Below are 22,968 nucleotides of genomic sequence, written 5' to 3'. Positions count from 1 at the left end.
AGATGTATTATTACTAACTGTATGTTCAGTTGTTATAAATTGTATTATCATACTTTTTTATGTAATCCCTTACCGACAGTTGTTATACTTACGTTAATTTTGATATCAAATGATGTTCAACTAAACCCAGGACCTGATCAAGGTGAAATATAAGTTTTTCATTTGAATGCCGAAGTATGCATCACAAAATTGACTATATAGAGAGCATATGTAATGAAGCGGATACTATCTGTTTGTCTGAAACACACTTGGATGATAATGCTAAGAACGACGGCATACTTATTGAAGGTTATTGTCATAATCTACCTGAGTTTTGGGATAAATTCCGACAGTCCATCGAAATGGCATTAGATTCATCGTCTATAGTGATTATAACAGGAGATCTAAATGTTGATGTCTTAACTGAACAAAACCATAAACTTGATCATATAATGAATCTGTACAATTTGACAATTACAATAACTGAACCCACAAGGGTAAACAATAATTGCCAATCCTTACTGAATCCTATTCTGGTTACTGACGACTGCGTTGTCTCTTATTCCCATATAATACAAGTTGATAGACAATACAGCGATCACGATGCTACGATTGTATTCTTGCAAATTTCTTTAAAAATGCAAATTTCGTATAAGAGACTTGTATGGGACTATCGCCATCAGACTTTCAAAAATGGAAAATGTAATGAACTGATTTCTGCATCTGACTGGCAAACGATCATTAACTCCAACAACTCTTTAGATAACAACTGCAACAATTTTACTCAAAAATACTTAGATATTATGCAGGAATGTGTTCGAAGAAATGATGTAACAATTCGTCCAAATGATAAGATATGGTTCAACTCAGAAAGACGTAGAGAAATAAGAAAAGGTAACAATTTTTCTAATGGCAATCAAAATTTGTCGACCCTATTATCCTTGTGTCCCATCCTTTTTTTCATTTCATCGTTATCATTTCATATTCATTTTATTATCCATTTCACGTTCATCGCCTGAATATAGCTGAAATATTGCTGCTCGGGCGTTAAACCTATATAATCAATCAATCAATATCAAGGTCATAGACAACACTTTTTAGCAATACCTTTGATTTTTTTTAAATTGGGACAAAGCACGTAAACCATCACTGTATACGAATGTCATGGTGAAATGTGCTGAAGATACAATTTTCAATGTAATCCCAGCCATGATAACATATTAGAAAATCTTAACGATTTCTCTCATTACACATACAAATAAGTTTAATCATACATGTATCCAACTATTGTAAATAATGGCTAGACAGGTCAGTATTTAAGTATAAGGTACATTACAAGTATATTGCACTTACAAAATGTATTCATGATCACAAATTGATATTTGATGGATCTTCCTCTTGTGTACAAAAATTGACAGCCTGGTCAGGGATACTCTTGGAATAACTGAAAAGATAAAATACATGTATAATGATAAATACATGTAATAGACGAAATATGCTATTCCCAAAAGATACAGTATCACCAGCACACGTAATTAAGGAAGACAGTGAATAATTGCGTTAAAATTGCTATAGAACATGGAGTCTAGGGTACAGACTTGCATAAAACATACGTGTCACAACAACTGGAAACACATTTCAAAAAGAACATGTATGGTAAAATGCTATAAGAATGAAGGTATTGTATCTGATTTTTGGAAAATAAACTTATTTTATATGTACAAGAATGAGACTTGTATCAAAATAAAAGTCTGTACATTACTGTAATGTATGAATATTTGGACTTAAAAATAGAATTTAAAACCTTACGTGTGAATTTCATGTTCAGACAATCCATGATCTTTAGAGTTACATTTAGTGACATCCATGGTTTCATTCCCATCTTCAACACCAAGACTTTGAATCAAAACCGATCCTTGTTGCTGTTGGCTGATTTTCTTTGTTTAGTGTCTGATATTATCTTCTATGGCAGGAGTGCCTCTACCATCTAGGAAGTGATATCCCAGCACACATGCAAAGAATATACATGTATGATTCCACCGTTTCTACAGTCAATTTGAAACGTGTATGTAAACAATCAGGAAAGTAAATGTATCTGACGGAGTTAAACCTAAAATGGGTAAAAGACACTTATAGATTAAGATTTCGTACACCCAAAAGAAATGTTTAGACCGAAAACATGATGAAATAAAATAGATTACTCAGTGGTATCTTTAAAAACCAGCCTGTTATTCAAAACTTATTGCGACTGGTTAAAAATTGTACAGAACAAAAACATCAACGTGGTGCCAGTTTACAACTACAAATGTAAATCAGTATATAAAAACACCGGTATATACTAAGGCACTGATCAGTTTAATAACAAAAAGGAGACTGGGTTATTTTTGAGCAAAATTTTCAATTCACTTAATCAATCCATAATCTCTGACCTCTGGCACACATACATATAATTTCATTAGGTGCTTTAATCCACATAGGGTACAACATCCGAATGTAATTTTCTCGCGGTACTTCGCGCGTTGAGATTGGGTATCAGGAAAATTTGGTATCACTAATTCCGAGTCCTCTGACTGATGACACCCATGAATAGCTCCTATTAAGTTAAGATGTTTCCAATGTTAATGTTTCTGATTCCTCTGCTTGTTTTTTTTTTCAACATGGTTTCTCTTTCATTTCCTGTTAATGGACATTCTAGAGGGAAATGTTTAGCTCCCCTGTCTGTTTTAGGTTTGTAATCATTTAGGCTGCAGTAGCCAGTCCTCAGTTGTACAAGTATATTGTAAAGAGCCTTTGTTAGAATTCAAAGTATATTTTGTTAGCTACCAATTGGGTTTTGTCATAAGATCCCTCCCTGCCCTAATCAGAGATTTCCCATCTTCGTTGCCACTTTTTAATGACACTCTGCGCCAGTTTAAACCAGTGTGAAGATAGTCGTCGATACCTCCCCGCATTGAAGCTAACAGTCAATAACTTAGCCGTCAATAATGTTTATAAAATGCGGCGCGTTCAAATATCACTTTCAAAACTTTGAAAAACGAAATTCAGTTTCGCTTCTCTTAATGTTTTGCCTGCAGATCATAAGATTAATGATAGAGTATACGTGTAAGACTATATACTATGTCGTACTTATAAATTGTAATGGTTGTAATGATGTTACTAAATATAGAAAATCAATTAAATATAATAAACTAAGATATCGAATATGCAGCAGTGATGGTCCAGAATTTCAGGTTAGAGGGCGTAAAAACGCGAGGTTTGAAAATTTTGTTGGTTAGAGTTTGAAAAAGTCAAAATTTCAGTTCTGGATTCATAGTAGTTCGACGTATTAAAAATGTAGGCATATATTTTCAAGGTTTACAAATCTATATCACTTTGAACTTTCTACACTGCTTTGATACAGGAGAAAAGGTAAATAACACCACCGTTGTCTACAGTACTAGGTGTTATTTGAATTGAAAAAAAGTTTAATGAATAAAATTTATGAAACACAAAGGTTTACTTGTTACATATAAAGCAGGTTTTTGGTTTCAATAATACAAGACGTATAAAATTGCATGGTAACTATGCGTTGGAATATACAGAAAGTAACGTTCTAAAATTCTTTCCATCGCTGAAAGCATTCCAAATCGCTCAGTTTTCTCTCCATTGCATTGAATTCCGAGGAAGAGATTTTGACAAAAAATATAAATTTGTCACCAAAATAACTCCTTGTAGTATCAAGTTGCCATCATGAGTATGACGAATTAAGTAGCACTCCAGCTAAGGATAATGCAAAATGTGATTCGTGGGTAAAAAGCCTACAAATTTTTATTTATGATATTTTGTTTGAAATGTCATAGCAAACAGAAATTAACATGGTCTTAGGAGATAAAAATTATATAGAATGCACTGTAGATTTCAAAATTAAGGGAGATAACTATGTAAATGACACTCACATACAATGGAATCTACTGGATTTTCAATGTTGATTATCTCCTAAGAGCAGGCAGATTTGAATTAATAATTACGCATTTCTTAGTGTAGACCCATAAAACAACTTAATTACAAAAAATAAAAATAGGTAGAATTTTTGGGGGTGTATCACATTTTTCAGATTTTGCATAATTCTTACATAGACAGCTTCTTACATATTATGTGTAGCTTTTTTCAATTCCCTTTTCTAATACAAACCTGTATAAATTAATGTTAAAAAACGAATTGGTTCATTCTGATACATGTATTTACTTTGATTAAAATTCGATATATTCAGAGAGCTTTATTAGGATACGATCCCCTCAGTCCTTACTAAGGCTAAGCCTCCACATACTGGGGACCTACATATATAATACATCAAAGGTACCTCGCCGTATTTTGTAATTAAAGGGAGTACGATCCTATAGCGCTCTAATTTGCTAGATAACTCAAAAATAAAATAATGCACCATATTCGAAGTCAGCTTTGGGGACCAAGGTCTATTAGTCTACATTTGGACTTGGATGAGATTCTAAGCATACTTAAGGACTATCAATTCCCAAAATACTGGGAATTTCCAGATCTTCTTCCGTCGTTTAGAAAATGTTAATAAAAAGCTTCGTCGAGTGCAGCATGATACGACTACAGTGGTCGAACCCTGAACAGTTGGGACAAGTGAGAACACAATATTAGTTTTTAACACACTTAAGTATTTGGACTTACAATTTAAGTAGGCATAACACATGGTTTGGTCACTATATTGCGTATAATTCTAAAATTAATTAAAAAATTTCAAATCAGACCACATATAAAAAAGTAGATTTTGTGGGTGTGGCCTCTTTGACCAATTATAACTCGAAAAATATAAGAGATATCTGATTTTTCTATGCTGAATGCAGGCAGCTGGATATTTTTATGTAGAATCCAATAAAATCTTTTTTTTTAAATCAGACAAAAAAAAAAATTAAACAAAAGTCTATTTTTTCGGGTGTGGCCCTTTTACCCCTTATATCTCGAAAATCGTAAGTGATATTTAAAATCTGGTTGAAAATTTCAGGCAGGGATTTTTATGAGGGATCCATTAGAAACTTTCGAAATCGGACCAAAAAAAAGGGTCCCAATATTTTGGGAATTGATAGTACCCAAGTAGGCCTAAACCTCATCCCAGTCCACGATGGACTAATGGCCTTGGTCTAAGCCACCGACTTCGAAGTTGGTACCGAAACAATTGTTTTTTTTTTTCAATATTTTTTGAAATTGTTTTAATCGGACTTGTAATTGCTTCTTTTAGGTTTTCCGAAAGAGACTGAAATCATGTTGATTTTTTAGATATTATGTTTCATTTGTTTAGATTTTTTACCTTCATACTTTTGTGAAGTTTTCTGAAAATAATATTTATGAGTAAGCCGCACAACCAATTAGTTAAATACGGATTTTATTCGATGTACACGAAAGTTACTGTGCGGAATTAGGATAATGTAGTAACAACAGATTCTTTAGTCTGACTTTGTTTACTATTTATATACAACTTGAATAATGTGCATTTTTCAAAATAGTAATCTATTACACCATATAAAGACTATGTAGTTGAATGCATGAACTTTCCATTGAAAAAAAAACTTAGTACCATTGAATTGGTAACTAATAATTGTTAATAAAACTCTCATTTAAGAACACAATCAATTGGAATCACTGTCCAAGTTCCAAAATATCCACAATGATTTGTGGATTATTGCAGGGAATTTACAGTACATAATATCGCCTACGGTGGCGTGGCTGCAAACATTATTAAATTTTCAAATAAATGTTTTTGCTTTGGCCTTTTTTGTACGCCACCTTTTTTTATTGGATAATGGTTTTGAGGGGGCTTACTAAATTTTTAACTGATTTTTCAATTGTGAGTTAGCTCCCTTTGTCCGTAAATAATAATTTGCGTCATTTTATTTAATAAATGACATTTTGATCGGAATATTGTTATTATTGTCCACATTTGAGCCGACAAAATCATAGTCAGTCATTTATGGAACATTTTAGGATATGGCAGACATAAATATCTTTGTTAGACATACATGCATTATAGTTATCTTAAATGGACCATCAAATAAATTAATGTACAAGTTACGGCATTCCTTATGGATATATAATATAATCTTGTTCTTCAAAACACATTCTCGCTATCGTCTGATCAAATTTGATTCTACATGTACATTGTGTAAAAAAAATAGCGGAAATCCACCATATACGTGATCAAAACGTTATAATTCCTTGCATACATGTACATCTCATACGGCAATATAAAGCACTAAAACAATTTACATGTACACTCTATGCGTCTATGAATATCATGAATTTCTAATTTCGCAAATTTATTTTATTATCCGAAAACATGAATGGTTTGATTGAAAAAAAAACATACTAAAAATAATTCTGATCAATTTAGTCACATAAATTTTGTACTTGGATATTTGATTCTAAACAAAACTGTGTTAATACACGTAATTCGTATTACGGCGAGTTACCAAAACAAGGGAAATAAAATCGTATGCGAATACGAATACTTTAAACTTTAAAACTATAAAATAGTTACAGAGAGTATATATACTCATAATAAAAACGTTTACATTAATATGCATGTTTTTAAAAAAGGAATATAGATAAGTATTAACTTGGTGGACTGACTTTAAACAATGATTATTTTGATAAATTTACTTAATTGATAAGGTGTAAAGACTTGGATAACGCCATGAAATCTTTGTGTTTTTTTTTCTTCATGTGCCACACCTTATACAAATTTTGCCTAATTCTTAAACAGAAATGTACTTAAAATGCGCATTAAATGTCAAGAAGTCTTTCGGACTGAACCTAGGATATTGCCGGTAAATTTAACAAACACACCTGTCAAACGATCTTGGTATTGTTACTGGTATTTTGCTGTCAATCAAACAATTAAAACATAAAAAAATTAAACTATTATAATAAGATATCGTCTGCATTGATTGATTTGTATATATAGGCCACTCCTACAATATTATAGTTTGGAATTTCGTTGCTGCATACTCCAATGATAGTACCAAGTCTGAAAATAGCTTGCCAGACAACATCTAGCATTGTTTACGTACATGTACGTACAAGCCCTATACATTAAAATGCTAAGCCAATTTGTGTCACAACTCTCTAACACAGTTTATGATAATGTAAATTTATATACATATTTATATATCTTTGAACAAAATGGAATACTTATCAGCTCAGAATGTGTATCAATACATTTTTCAGATATTTACAAGGATTTTTATTCATGGCAAATTTGTATATGTATTGCACCATATGTGTATGTAAAATTCAATCATCCGAAAGAAACATGATGCTCAAAACTAGTAAAATGAAGCACAGATACATTCTAAAACTTCGTTTCAGGTCGTTAATATTGTTAGTGACTTCTTTCAATCGTAATTTTTGTAATTAATATTTGCATATGATTTACAGAAATATGTAGTGTTAGCCACCATAGCATCATAGTTCTAGACAGAAATGTACCTCTTTAAGTTTTATACACGTGTGTTCTACGTGTGTTCTGTGCTTGTACGGGAACTTTACATGAAATGATCAGTTAGCTTTGAATATTACCACGTTGTCGATTTAGGTACTGAGGCTCGTTACAAGACTATATAGGTCAATAATTCATATACATTAACTCGCCTCGATAATTATGAATATTCATTGCCAGCTGCTTAATCATATTCATAATCTGGTTCATTAGTCAAAAGCATAAGCTACTCAAAAATCGCTACAATGTACCTTTTCTAAAACATATCATACACATGTCTATGCGTGTTTTGTTTTAGCTTGTATTAGAACGGGAAGTTTATATTAAAAGACAATGATAGGTAAGCATTGAATTTATGTAATATTACCTAGTTTCCGATTCAAACACAGGACAGACGTTCATTATAATTGATCATATAAAGGTCATATATTATCAGGACACCGATATTTACATATAGCCTTTTGGGTCTTACATGTATATGTAACGGTTACGGAAGAGTTGGCAATATAATCAATGGAACCAAGATTTAAGCGGAAGTCATCCAATTTTAGACCATATCCCATTTTACATACACGAGTACATTCATTTACTTTCAGGTTACTGGTCAACTTGCACGTCTTTATTCAAATTGATTTGTTAACATTTAATCCCGATTTATTGTCGATAGTCGTTTTAAAGCCTTGGATGACTCGTATTATATATCTCACACTAAGTAAGGATCGTGGTTATAAGCGAGCAAGCCTGCTCTAAAATGTATATAGAATTTCGTCATGGAAGCTTCATGGTTATAATATTTACAACTTATGTTATGAAGCAGAAACTTTGCTTCTGCAAGAACAGACAAGTAACTTTTCAACTGTTCAAAACTATGCATGACGGATCAAGTGGTAATCATTATTTTTTTTTAAGTATATGTTTTTTATGATATTTGTTATATTTGTTTTGATTTCCGTGATTTATTATTTGACTGTGACCTGGACTGTATGACACGAGTTTCCGTTTTATCTGGGCTTCAATACTTTGATTTTGGATGTATCTTTCCTGTATTTCAACCTGTATATTCCGTTGTGTTATTTATATCTGTCGTTTGATTGGTTAAGGTTAGTGAGTACTTTTTTGGCGTTAGTAACGTTTATTGGATTTTGTGAGCGGGAAGTTATAGCTGAATTTGGATCCAGTTCATTTAGATATGTTCTTTGGTATTTGGATTCCATTCAGATTATGAGCATGTAGGCAGACATACTTAGCTTATTAGCAAAAAACTTTGTATTACATATGAGGTAATCTATTTGTGTGTTTTTGCATGTGTATTCATTTTTGTACGCATTTTAAGTTTATTACCTTGAGTTTGTTTATTTGGACTTCGCTTTTGTATTGTGTCAACTTTAGGGACCGGTCAAAATTTATTGCCATATAGGACCAGTGCAAATGGCAGTAGGAGAGATACTTTTTTGATGTAATGCTTTCGTTGGAACACCACTTTTGTTACTATTAATATCCACAGGACACATGTTTGTATGAACAAATACTTTGAACTAAATTTTTAAACTTAAAAAAAAACAATTATAACAAAAATAGTCTACAACATATAAATGCAGTAGAAAATATACCTGTTTAACATACATTTGTAATTCATTATAATTGGAATAACTATATGTATTAAAATAGAAATAGCTTTATATCAATACCTCATTTGTGAGATCTTTAACACACTGTATGTGTTTATATAATAATTTAAAAAAAAAACTTAATAAGAAAACCATGATAGGACACCAACTTTTTTCTTACCAAGTTGACATAGGACATTATTTTTTCAGATAGCCATAGGGTTGCAACTTTTATTTAGGCTCTTATTTTATGTACTTATTTATTTATTTTTTGCACCGGTCATATGTGGCGATAAATTGTGACCGGAATGAATTTTAGAATAAGATAGAGTTGTCTTTCTTTGTATTTGTCTTTGTCTTGTTATTTGTTATTTTATTAAAGACTTTTTTCTTTATAAGTTTGGTGATTTCTACATTGTTGATTTTGAGTTACTATGACTTTGGAAATTTACGGTCAGCAGACCAACCTCAAAGTCTCGTGACTTTTTGCATGGCGTTATAATAATAATTTTAGCCTCCGTGTTCGTTTTTATTCCAGCTTTGTGAATATATTGCACATCAGACGGAGTTAAACACATGTTTCTAATATAATTTTGATTAAAATAAACAGCAAATAAAAAAGTCCGGATTTTCCCCTTAACACACCCGACGTTCTTGACGTTTTATATAACAAATGTCACTTTAACACCTGCACGTTCTGGTCCTGTTACTTATAATTTGAATATACTGTTCTGATAATCGATCGAATCTTGTTTCCTCCGATTCCCCTAAAATGCAATTTACTTAGATTATATAATACTTTTCGCTGAAACACTCGCGGATTGAAATATAAGGAAGGTGAAACCTTTCAACGCTCCCGAAGAAACCTTAATTAAAGACACCATTGATAATCTTTGTCTGCTCTATTTTAATATATTATTCTTATTGCTTTCCAGTATGGTAAATTTTGCTATGATGTACGGTTTTTATTGTCCTAATTGTCATGGTGTTGATATGTCTATGGGCAGAAATGTCCAGCATTCGTAAGTATATACACGTAATTATGAGTTGTCATGGTCCGGAATGTCTTTGGGTTGAATTGTCCAGCATAGGTATACATTATGGTTCATATAAACTGCGAAACGTCTTTAAGTATTTTTTTTTTTTCTTTTTTTTTTATTTCATTTAGTTGCGTTACATTTTGTTTCGATTTGTATTGTTTTATTTTGTTTTTGTTTCGTTTTATTCATTTTGTTTCGAATTGTTTAGGTACTCTGTTTATCTATTCTGTTCGTTTTGTTTTGTTTCTTTATCATTTCGCACTATTTAACTACCCTCGAACCTATAGGTAGAGTAAAACTGATTACGTCATTTTCTTTAACATCTGAGCGCCATATTGTTATGACCAACCCTATCTTGGATCTTGGAAAAGCTATAATTCGATTTGCATTTAATCATCGAAATTAGCGAATTTGGAGTAGTTTGGTTCTTAATTGCACTGAAAAAGTATACGCGAATGAAGCTGCCATGATGCTATTTTTAAGGTCCTGAAACTAGGGGTTTAAGCCAGAAATAGATGCTTTTCATTGCCATAAGTATGCAGAACCTAGTTGATAGAACAACCATGAACGATCCCTTCTGGGGAGTATTATCACCAAGGTTAATGTTAACCTGTGCTATGAGAAATTGTTGTAGTTAAGCTTATATTTTTTTTTCAATTTTAACATAAAAAAGAAGCCTCTGTGTCATTGCTGTTTCCTCATTAAGTTTTGTACATTCACATATAAAACAACGTATATCTTCTATTCTAATTCATACAGAATTTAAACACACAAATATCAGTAACTTAGAAAATACAAGTCAAATTGTCAAGGTTATTGTATGGCGCGGTATTAGCGTCAAAAATAAAAAAAAGGTCTGCCTAGCCTAAAATACAGTTATGCCTAGCCAAAACTATTTATGCCTAGCCCAAAGTATTTATGCTTAGGCAAAAATAAGTTTATGCCTAGCCAAAACTATTTATGCCATATTATTCCCGACTTGCGAACCAACATTTTGTCAACATATATCTCCTTTTGAAGCAGGTGTCTATTCGGAACACGTAAGGTTTTCCATCCGATATCGACGATACTTTAGAAAACCCCGAAAATCAAAAAAGGATTTTCTCGTTCTACTGACCCTGCCATAAATTCTCTTTACCCGGGATACAAATGAAAATATCATTATGTAACCTACCAACAAAATGAAACACCCTGTAAATTTTTGAAACACCGTTGTGTGAAAAAAAATCAAACTTTGTTTAACACAGTAAGAACAAAAGACCCTTTAAATGATAGTATGTTATAATATTCTGGTCATACTGAAGACATTTTATAACGTTACATGTATCTATGTGACTCATTTTAATATTTATAACAATTTCTTAATATATACACACATTCCTTCTTGCTAAAATACGCCGTGATTTAACACGTTTTGTCATTCATGTTCCATGCAGCTATACGTCTGAAGTTTAAACAATTTCATAGTTTCTGGAAACATGACTCCGTAGGTCAGATAGTGGGAAAGAGTCGTGTCTGTGATTCAATCTGTAAGTGACATAACTGCACTTCTCTCTGAAAATTAAATTTATGACTTACACAACGATGTAAAGGTACTTTTCAGGATTTTTATTTTTTTTTATTTGAAATTACAGTACATCTTTAACATGTGTGTAAACTATCATTAACTATCATAATTCATTACTTAAAATGATTATATGTGATAACTTTAAAACCAGAGGGCACCTTGCAATATATTTTTTCGACTTCAGAAACCAGCTTTGCGTCATGTGATCGTAAAACGAAAGTACCATCAGAAACATCAAAAGGCCAGGTTGAAACCGACCACAGTTTGTCATGAAATTTAACATGCTGCTTCCTATTTACATAATCTATACATAAAGTGCTACTCATAAATTTAGAATTATCGTTAAGATTTAAAAAGAAGCACAAAAAGTGGCACTGCATTACAATGCACAATCTACTAATTTTTTTTATCACGTAGAAATACATATTATGAATGTTAATTTGTATTTTCACACAGATAGATGCTCTACTTTTAAGTCTGAATTTCAAGCTCTGCAAATGACGAAGTTTCCATGTATTTGAATGGTAGATTAAGACCCATTCTTGTGAAACCACGGAGTTATGTGGCGAAACTTACATACCCTATATAAAACGCCAGTAGGGTATGTAAGTCTCGTCACGTGACTCCGTGGTTTCGTAAGAATGGGTCCTAGTCTACCATTCAAATGTATGGAGATTCGTCATTAACATAGCATTGAGTTCAATATTAAAATCGAAGTATCATTTTTGGGTAAAACACTAATTAAAGATGACAATTATCAAGTTCTACATAATAAAAATGTTTAGGATATCATAAAATAGAAGATTTGCCATTGTGAAGCAGCGTTTGAATTTCCCGGAAGTACACACTAATTTGCATATCGGTCTTCGGATTTCAATACGTTCTACACCGTAATTCCGGACGGGAAATTGAAACTAGAACGAGACTTACAAACCCTATTTGACGTTGGTAGCGTAAAATGACACAGTCACCGGAACAACAGCGTATAATTTCCGAAAAAAAAGAATTGAAAATTTTATGTTGAAGATAAATGCAACATACGTTTTATGTGCTGTAAATCAGAATAAGAGTGTTATAAGTGTTTTATATTTTTATAAACAAAAAATGCACCTTCTCTTAAAAGCTACCCACAAATTCAACAAGCAGATTCAGTGATCCTTAATTCTTTTTTATTTGCATCTATATCTGGAAATGACGTATTAAAATAGTAATCGGACTGACCATGCATTGTATGTAAAGGATGTTTGTTGTTGACATAAAATAATTCAAAATGTATTTTCATTGTAACTGTCGGTTTCTTAAAGATCGCTTGAAATATACACTGAGAGCGAAATTCACGTTAAAGCTTTCTGTCATTTTTGTGCCAACTGTAGGTATAGCCAGAAAAATGTGGAAGTTTAATGACAAACGGTTTCAATGTCTGCGATTTAACCGCCTCGATTTTAGTCTTCAATTTGTAAGATTTTGAAAGGGGGGATTGCTCACTTTCAACAAAATTTTCCACGAAAGTAACACATTTTTTTCAACGAAAAGGGTTTCTAACCCCACTGCATTTACTGGTGACAGGTACCAATATCATGTGTTTTTGCCTGCTTGTCCTTTCCACGGTGCATATTTAAATGAGTCCCCATTTTGCCTTCTTCATATGCATGAAATGTATAACAAAGTAAACATGAAAAAAACTTTTTTCCTACAAAAGCAAGCATATTCTACCGAGGGACTACGTAGTAAGGCACAGATAAACTCACAGGTATGATATAAGCACAAATTATTATAGACAAAAAAAAAACATATAGTACTGCAGGCGTCCTCGAAAATATATGTCAGTTTATGGTTTACACTGGAAGAAAATAAATAGACAGTTATGGAAGGATTTTTTTACTTAATAGTGATAACTAAAGATTGATAACTTAGCAGCATTTCATAAAAAAATACCAAAACAATGTAATGGGTAGAAAAAAAAAATAGCCCAGGTCGGGTAACCTTAAATAGACCTTAAATTTTTTTTTTCTTTGGCCTTAGAGAAAAACCCATTACCCAAGTGGACTTACTATCTTAAACCCTGAAGATTTTGTCCCCTAAAAATATCAGACATTATTTGTTTTCCCTTAATGTTGCATTACATTCCAATTAGATATACAATTCCATTGAGGAGTTGAGAAAGCATTGCGCTTATGCGTGTAAAACCATTATATGGTGGATTACCTCCCTTTGCAGGTTTGAAGAATTATTGTCTTCTTATACAATTCCTTCTAAGATCTATTATCCAGACTATGATGCCAACCTTCCTATAAAATTTTATGAAATCCACTGACCACTTGAGAAATTGTAATTGTGGTGCTTACAACCGGAAGTTGGATAGACGGTGTAAACAATTAATAATCTACAGAAAAGCAACTAAACAAATCACAATTTAATAAGATTACATCATTATGGGTGACTTATAAGAAAAATTTATTTAATAAAATTTTATAAAATTTTATTTCGATAAAAGTACAGTTTGTTATGTATTTTAATACTTTTCCATTGTTCTAACAATCCAATGTTCCCAGCTTATGTTGATCCTGATGACTGCTGTCTACCATACCTATAAATAAAAAAAGCAGTGCACTCATTAAAATAGGATTTAAATAGTTCAAACAATTATATAAGAAATTTATGACACATATTCATACACTCTCTAATGAAAGACAAAAGTATCCTAAAATACAGCGACAAAATACTGTTTTTTTTTCTCTCCACAATATATAAACCAATATAAAAGAACAAAACATGAATATGAATACACAATGGTATGTGAAATGATGCGCTTTGAGCAGGCATTTATAACATGGGAAAGCCAATTGACTTCAGAAATACAAAAATACCAATATATACAGCAAATGATATGAACAAACAAGTGTTATAAATAGTCCGAATTTCCTCTGACCCTGCAATCCTCCTCTTTTTTATTTGAATATTGATATGTCGGTATACATATCCAAATAAAAAAGAGGAGGTTTGCAGGGTCAGAGGAAATTCGGACTAATGTTATAAAGTGCTGAACAAAGTTAACGTTGAATTCAAATTATGTCCCTTTGTAATATGGCCATTAATCATGTTTTCTTGATTTTATGATGCAATTTAAAATCTAAATTATTAAAGTTATATATTGTTATGAAGTGAGCCTAGTATATTTTAGACATGGTTTTACAATCAGCATCAGTACAATTGTGCAACTAATTTGCATAAGTTTGCAAAATATCGACATGTAGACATTTTTTGTCATATCAAATCAGCACGACAAGGGTTAAGTAAAATAATTATACATGTAGTTTTAAAAGAAATACCAGTCTAAATATTTTACTTAAGTAGTATAACAAACTTTAATTTACAGATTATTGATATGTTTTTAATTTTGCGAAAATGTGACTAGCACATTCAGTACTCAATATTTGACTTTCATGTTGTATTTGTCATAAAGCTATTTCTGTAAGGGTCATGCTGCTTGGTTTTCACACCAATATAACTGGTATAAAGAGGCTTTAAATAATCTGTTGAAAATAAAAACATACAAAGAAAATTTTAGCAATATAGTATATTTCATCATATTGAAGATCTCAAAGTACTCAATGTGTTTGAAATCAAAACAAACATTGATTTTATCCCTTTGTTTACCTATATCAGAACCAAATTGAAAACAGGGTCCCAATTCTAAATTTGAAAAAGAAACAAAAACATGTTACATGTATATACTCGCATATCACAGAGTGCAAAAATTCTTGCAGACTACAGACAGAAAAAGCTTTCTGTACATGGGCGTAGCTGCCTATACGCAAATACGCAGTTGCGTACTTTCGGAAAAGTAACAAAAATAAAAACACACATTTTAAAGATGAAATAAAGGTTATTTATCACATATGCATACCATGAACGTAGTATAGGCTCTGAAAAACTGGCTCAAAAATCGTTAAAATTCAGGAGTTTCCCTCAGGGCTTTGCCTTGCCGGACTCACTGGGAGCCTTGAGCGACCCCCCCCCCCCACAAAACCCCTCGCCGTAATTTTGCGTACAACTAAAACAGGCCTAGCTACGCCCCTGCTGTACTTTTTTTTATTTTGAATTTTAGTTTCAGCATAAGTTGATTTCCAATTTCCTTATATCCTAATATCACTTGGTATGCAAATTTTCAAAATAAAGTTATATATCACGCCATTCATATGTATACATGCACATATAAAACTTTTCTATCAAAACCTGTTATATAATTTAAAAGATAGCGAGTTTACTAATAATAAACAGATGAGCTAAAGCACAACACATACCCCCTTTTTAAGACAAACACATTCAACTGAATCAAGCGTAAAATATTCAGATAATCTAATATCAAAAGATTATGTTTTCTCATAAAATCTTTATTTCCTTAGCATGCTTAAATATGTTCATGATCTACACGTTTACATATATGCTGCTCTTTAGATTGTTATTGACAAAAGGCATAACTTGATTATCTGAACCTGTTATCTTCCAAATATACTGGTAATATACGTACAGATACAAGTGTCATAGTATGAGTGGCCGTTCATGTCAAAATAGCGTTAATTTCATCTAGATATTATTTTCTATCTAGATACTTCTAACATGTATCAAGATACTTCTCAGAACTATCTAGATACTACAATGTATAACTGATAAGTATTTAAATACTTCGCATAACTATCTAGATACTACAATGTATAACTGATAAGTATTTAAATACTTCGCATACCTATCTAGATGCTTCATACAAGTATCTAGATGCTTCATACAAGTATCTAGATGCTTCTTACAAGTATCTAGATACACAAAATCTCCTCACGAGAATCTAGATACTTCGCAAAAGCATCTAGATGCTTTGCACAATTATCTAGACAGGCGCGTAGCTGAGGCCAAATTGAAGTGTAGGCAAAATTACTGCAGAGGGTCTGGGGGGCCGCTTAAGAAAATTAGCAAAATTAAGTGCAGGCAAAAGCTTTTTTGCCTAACGGCAGCTATGCGCCTGCTAGATGCTTCGCAAAAGCATCTAGATCATCCGCACAACTATCTACATGTAGATACTTCTCACAATCATCTAAACACTTCTCAAAAGCATCTAGATACTTCGCAAAAGCATCTAGTTGCTTTTCACAACTATCTAGATACTTGAACAGATGCTTATGAGAGGTATCTAGATTGTTGTAAGAAGCATCTAGTTGCTTTTGCGAAGTATCTAGATACTTGTTAGAAGTATCTAGATACTGTGAGAAGTATCTAGATAGAAAATTACATCTAGATGAAAATAACGCTATTTTGACGTGAACGGCCATAAGTGTACACACGTTATCAATCTGTCATATTGAAAACTGTTTCTCTCCAATGATCAATTAATACTGGAGGCTGTATTCAAAAAATCGATTATTTGACCACTGAAATCCCCCAACATCTTTCGTAACACAGTGTTATCCAATCAATTGCACGATGAGTGACACTGACCATCAGCTGACTGTTCCTATACTTGGTAAAATTGTCGTTTTCGTGCTAACATATATACTCAATACTGTTGGACCCGGTTTGCACTTATATGTGGTATTTGTAATACATGTACATGACGGACTGAGGGTTTTCTTAACAACCTTTGCTATCATTTGGGGTCTCTCACGGACGGTGTAAAGCATTGAAGCGTTTACACAGTCCTCGGGCATAGTCATACCAGTGAATGTGGGTCATGGCGTATTCGGGGAACTTAGTTATGTGACCACGTTCATTCATTAAATTCATTAAAAGCATCACATGTGATTTAATGTCGATCCGTGACCTAGTAATCCAATTTGTGATCTGCACGCTGTATAGCCTACAGCATTTGCAGAATCTATGACCCAGTGAAATACTAGTTGGGATAAAATCAATACTTTCCAGTGCAAAAAAATAACGTTATGTTTCCGATCACCATTCTAAAATTTTGTAGAATCGGAACATAGGGATTTATTTTCATTGTTTTAAATTTTGAAACGAAATAAGTCATAGTGACACCAAGTAAGTTTATGTTCCATACAAATACGCGTATATATCATGCATATGAACTTTTTGACGTTTTGTTGGGGGTAGTTCCATTAGCTGTCAATTACTGTAACAGGAAGTTTCGGGGACTTTACATTATACATATAGATGTTATATACACGTAAAAGTACAATGTACATATAAGTACATTTCCAAGAAGCTCCAACGATTTTTAGTTTTGCTATATAAGTACATGTCAAAATACATGTACTGATAACTCTTTACATGACTTTTAATTTAACTATTTTCTGTTTATGACTTCGTGCCAATAAAATAAAGTTTGTACATGTACCAAAAATATGATTTAAATATATATATTGAAATATTGTACACGTAAAATAACAAAGTTTTGTTAAATTGTGAAGAAGATTTACATGATTTAGTGAAATAGAGATTCTAAAGAAAAGTTAATGACAGTGTTGTGAAGTGATGAATGTACATACATGTTATGATGGTTCTGAAACCAAATAATACTGACAGTGCCTCTGACTATATTGTATACATTTGCAAAAAAAAAAACAAAAAAACAAAAAAAAAAAACAAATACTGTAGTATACAGTTTTTGTCCAAGGAAACATTTTTCAGGCTACAAATGTATATAGCTGTTTAGAAGTTGATGATATTGTTTGATAAAGATTTAGTTGAAATATTGATTTTTAAGTTTTAGCTGTGAGCCAGTATGGATGGATTTTAACCTTAAAGTCCTTCGTATACCGGTATTGTAATTTTGTTTCATAAGAATTTCGAATGTTTTCTGTTGAGTGCATGACTGTAACTGAGAATTTTTTCCGATATGCAGTTCTATTTTCTTTTGCCAGAGAACTGTTTTAACTAGCTAAGGATGAATGTAAAAACAAAGACCTTATAGATGCAAAATCACACACTGCCAATTTGGTCCAAAGGAAGAATAATTAACAGGCTTATAAGGGAATTGGAAATTTTAACTGTGAACGCTTTTCCCAAACCTAAGTTTACCTTACAGAAAATACCATTGATCAGATGTATTGATAAACATTAAAAACTTACCATTCCCCTGCTTTTGTCTTCAGTTCTTGGTGAAATCATGCATAGTTATTTAAACCGATGTTGGCAACTGAGCTGTCATCGTATGAAAAAGCTTCACTTCAATTCGATCCTGATAAATGACCAAAAGCCGTTGATTGGTCGAAAGTCATCCGTGGGCGTGGCAATATTCAACCAGTTTTCTTCAAAATACGCTCTCCGTTAATTTTTAAACCGAAAAGTAAGAATTATTTGTCGAATAAGAAGTTGATATGTATCATATCTTTTACGCGAAGCTATACAATAAGTCTTGCTTAAGTGTATCAAATTTTACAGAATTTGCATGATTCTTACAAAGATTACTACTTAATGAAATAGAAAATTGTGCCATGTTTTGCACAATACTTTAGTAAAACATACACATGTGTTTCTTCAACATTGAAACAGAACTTGCATATTTTTACATCATTATACATCGTACACCATCCTTCCTACTTACACAGTTTTCCAGATACAATATGTAAATCCGATAAGTATTAGTAAAGATATCAGCACTGCATTGTACAAATGGATACCATCTATCAACAAAATATAAAACCAAATTATCGCTTGTTTATGATAACATAGTATAGGTTTTATTTGAAAAGAAATTTGCAATGGCGAATAAAAAGAAATTTCGAAAAGCGGCACATGACAACTGACCTTGCGTGCGCTTCAGTGGTTTCTATTTTTCCCTATATATTACACAAAACTTTTCGAGCATTAAACCAGTTTTTAGTTGAGTCCGAGTTGCTCAATTATTTTTGTTACTTTGTATGTATGATTTTAGTTACTTTATGTTCTTTGTTGTGTATGTCTGTTTTCCATGTCTGGTCTTTGTCCCTGGATTGCATTCTTTTGACTACCGCTATAACCTTGGTTCCCTTGATTACTCTTATTCTCCTGGAAAAAGAAAAATGGACAATATAATCTGCTTTGCTATACTTTTGATAAAAACAATTCTTTCCAAAATACTACAGTGAAACCGGTCTAAACCTTTTGGAATGTAAATTTTGTTCCGTTAAGTCTGGTGTTTGGTTTACCAAGATTTTAAATTTAATTTAACTAATAGAAACTATGGTTTTGAACTTTTCGGATTGTTCAGATTCGGTTTAAATAGGTTTCACTGAATCAAACCTTCATCTATGTTGTTACTTTGGTATTATTTTGTTGGTACTACTAACCTGGCAATTTGAAAGGATCACCATGGGCTACCGTAGGAGTTACCGTATCATCTGAAGATAAATATTTGAATAGTTTCCATAACTCTAAGCAAAATTTAATACAAAAAGTAGACTTACCAGTGGCGGAAATTTTAACTGTGCCCCCCACCCCCCCCCCAATCTAAAATCCTGGATCCCACTCCTGCTTACGATAAGTAGTATTACAGCAATTAGTATTGCGTAGTAAAAAATTATGATTTCATTGACGACGCCATTTATCATATATAATAAACTAGAAATGTTGAGAACAAAGCTAACTTTTTGATACCCTGGATTGCTTTTCTTGAAACCATTTAGAAAAATATAAAACTAGATCGTGTGAAAAAAACACAACCTGAGAGGTGCATAATGGCTTCGTGTGATAAGGAATGTGTAAAAGTTTAGCCGAATTCCATTCAGCGGTTTCAGATGAGTAGCGGAATAGAAGTTCGGATGGACTGACGAAGGGATGAAGTGATAGACAGCATAATCCCTAAATACCTCCAATTTTTTAAGCGGTTTGTTTGATAAATTGTTATAATAAAAATAAAATATTATCTGTTTTCAATCCATAGAAGCAGATCATTTCGGAAACTTTAAGATACATTTGTATGCATTCACGACCATCTCCCCATTAGAAAAAAACCAAAAACAACAAAAATAAAACCAAAAAACTCGAAAAATCAAAACAAAAAACAAATCTCAATACGCTCTGTCTTAATGTGAAGAACTTCGAAAGGAAAAATTGGAAAAGTAAGAACTTTCTAATCTCGTGACGTTGCGCTCTTGAGCGTAAATGGTTATAATATTTGCTTGGGTTCACCTGACTTGGACTATAATAATTTTTTTTTATATTCGTTTTGCACTTCCCTTTTGGAGTTTTAAAATTTCTTGTCCGTATACATTTTGAAATTAATTTAAATGTGATAGAGAACAATACCAGCTCCCCTCCCCTCCCCCCCCAAAAAAAAAGTTTGCTAGCTTCGATTATTGAATACAAATCGAATCAAAAGTTCTCTTTTACTCTCTTTAAACAAATTACTTGAACAATATGGGTGAAGTTCATGTAAAATTATAAAAAAAAAAAAAAAAAAAAAATTGTCTGTTGTTACAGTGTTATCACTGGGTCACTGCTACTAACCTGCTATGCTTGTATTTTCAGATGTACTGGACATTTCACCTAATGGAAAATAAGTGACATTTACTATAAATTGAATAACATTTGCATAATGTCACGTACTAGTCAAAGCAAATTATGGCCGTACTATCAACGTACCAATTTTGCGATTTTATTTTGTTTGTTCTGTTGTGTTTTGTTTGGTGTTTTATTTTCTTTGTTTGTTAGTATTGTTTTGATTTCTTTTTATTTGGTTTCTGTTGGTTTTTTTTTGGAGAGCAAGACATTGCAATAAAAATACCACGACATTGATTTTAACAATAGAATAAAATCAGCAAATCTAATATTCACAACAAAGTGTAGCGTGGAAAATGAAAATGTTTGATAGACTTCTGCAAATACACCATTTTTAGTATAAAAAGGGATGCTTGAAAGAAAGAACTCATTACATTCAGAACTAACGTAGAGTTTCATTTTTTAACGAACGTTTTACTGAAAAAAATTCCCAAACAATTTTAGCATTAAACGGCGTAGATTACCTCGTCTTTCACCAAGCACAGATTGATTCTTCTTAGATAAATGTGAAATGTAGATAAATGACTCCGACATGTACAAGCTTACAGAAGTACATAATATCATACTACCACTTTTCCGTAAAAACTTACTTATGGGATCTGTTATTTGTTCCCGACAAAACACTACTATCATGTAGGCTACACAATAACAATCTATTTAAAATTTTAATTGGATGTGATTTGGACTTATCTATAATTTGAATTAAAACTATGTCGGTTGTACTTTGTATTCTTCCTGTATTCATTTGATGTAGGAAACGTTTATAAATAGCGTACTAGCACGATCAGATACCAAATTGTACATTTTAGTTTTTCTCCGAATTTTGTGTATTAAAACTCACTTTTTGACCAATCAAATACCTAGAATATAAACCATAAGGAAACACGTATTTTTCAAGGGGAAATCGCAACTCAAAAACGTTGATCAAAATAAGACTAGAGTCTAGACTAAATATTAATATTGCTATTTGCTGTACGGACTATTTTTTTTACTATTTCGTATAGTTTATCAGATTGCACCTTTGTCATTCCTTTCATCAATAGATAACAAAAAAACAATATTTTAAGGCTAGTATCTGATAGCGTAGTGTATAATTATATTTTCAAAGATTGAGGACAATATCCTTGTGACCTTCCGCTTTTGAATTTTTACGATCTTGATCTCAGTCTGACTGGACGTACATCTTTGCCGAAATAAGATTGCTATGAATTCTGCAAGGATAAAAATCATAATACTAGCAATTCGTAATAATGATGTAAACAAATGAAATTATCAATATGTAATGTTTGGTCCAAAACGTTTGCAAACGGTTTAGACAATGCTTTCTTGTTTAACTGTTTTAAGCTCTACTATGTGGAAACTAACTATCCCTCCCTGCCTTTATCCAAAACTGAATTTCTAATTTCCATCCCCTATTTTAATTCAATAATACCAAATACGTAATGAACAAGGATTTTGTATTTCAATAAATTAATGTATTAGTTTCATTTATTTAATACAATAGTTCACATTAATAATTGAAGTAAATTTTATTTATCATCAATGTTTGCCTGATTGATATCGGTTTGGTGTTTCCCTTTTCTCATGTCTTGTCCCCAATCACCACATGCCATATGCCCCAACCTCCATTGCCTCACGCCCCGAGCAAAAAAGTACCCTTTACAAGTACTTCTTTTTGCAACTTGATTTTCCATATATTTTGTCTTGTTATAAATGAAATAACTTGGATTGCCAAAATGTGTACAAATATAAAATTTATCTATTGTTTACGCTATTTGTACAATTTAT

At 32.1% G+C, this 22,968-nt stretch overlaps 1 protein-coding gene across 3 annotated transcripts; it reads right to left on the bottom strand.

The window, feature by feature from the left end:
• Nucleotides 1–11,448: 11,448 nt before the first annotated feature.
• On the bottom strand, nucleotides 11,449–21,918 carry LOC148620066 (uncharacterized). 3 transcript variants are annotated; one of them, XM_088580652.1, is made up of 6 exons: nucleotides 21,645–21,865; nucleotides 21,130–21,168; nucleotides 19,971–20,021; nucleotides 19,247–19,325; nucleotides 14,211–14,278; nucleotides 11,449–11,678 (listed from the first exon to the last, which is right to left on the bottom strand). In XM_088580652.1, exons 1-5 carry the CDS (start codon nucleotides 21,811–21,813, stop codon nucleotides 14,245–14,247), a joined length of 372 nt encoding a protein of 123 aa, XP_088436778.1. In that variant the 5' UTR covers nucleotides 21,814–21,865; the 3' UTR covers nucleotides 11,449–11,678; nucleotides 14,211–14,244. The 3 variants fall into 3 exon arrangements, with proteins under 3 accessions (XP_088436778.1, XP_088436779.1, XP_088436776.1); XM_088580653.1 differs by lacking the exon at nucleotides 14,211–14,278 and having other exon boundaries at nucleotides 21,771–21,918; XM_088580650.1 differs by lacking the exon at nucleotides 14,211–14,278 and having other exon boundaries at nucleotides 21,645–21,793.
• Nucleotides 21,919–22,968: the final 1,050 nt, after the last annotated feature.

Source organism: Perna viridis, chromosome 4 (genome assembly GCF_037379345.1).
Source record: "Perna viridis isolate PV_CMFRI_1.1 ecotype Kerala chromosome 4, ASM3737934v1, whole genome shotgun sequence".
In the NCBI taxonomy this organism is placed as follows: Eukaryota; Metazoa; Mollusca; class Bivalvia; order Mytilida; family Mytilidae; genus Perna; species Perna viridis.
Note: the sequence above shows the minus strand (reverse complement) of the source record. Positions and strands in the feature narration are given on the sequence as shown.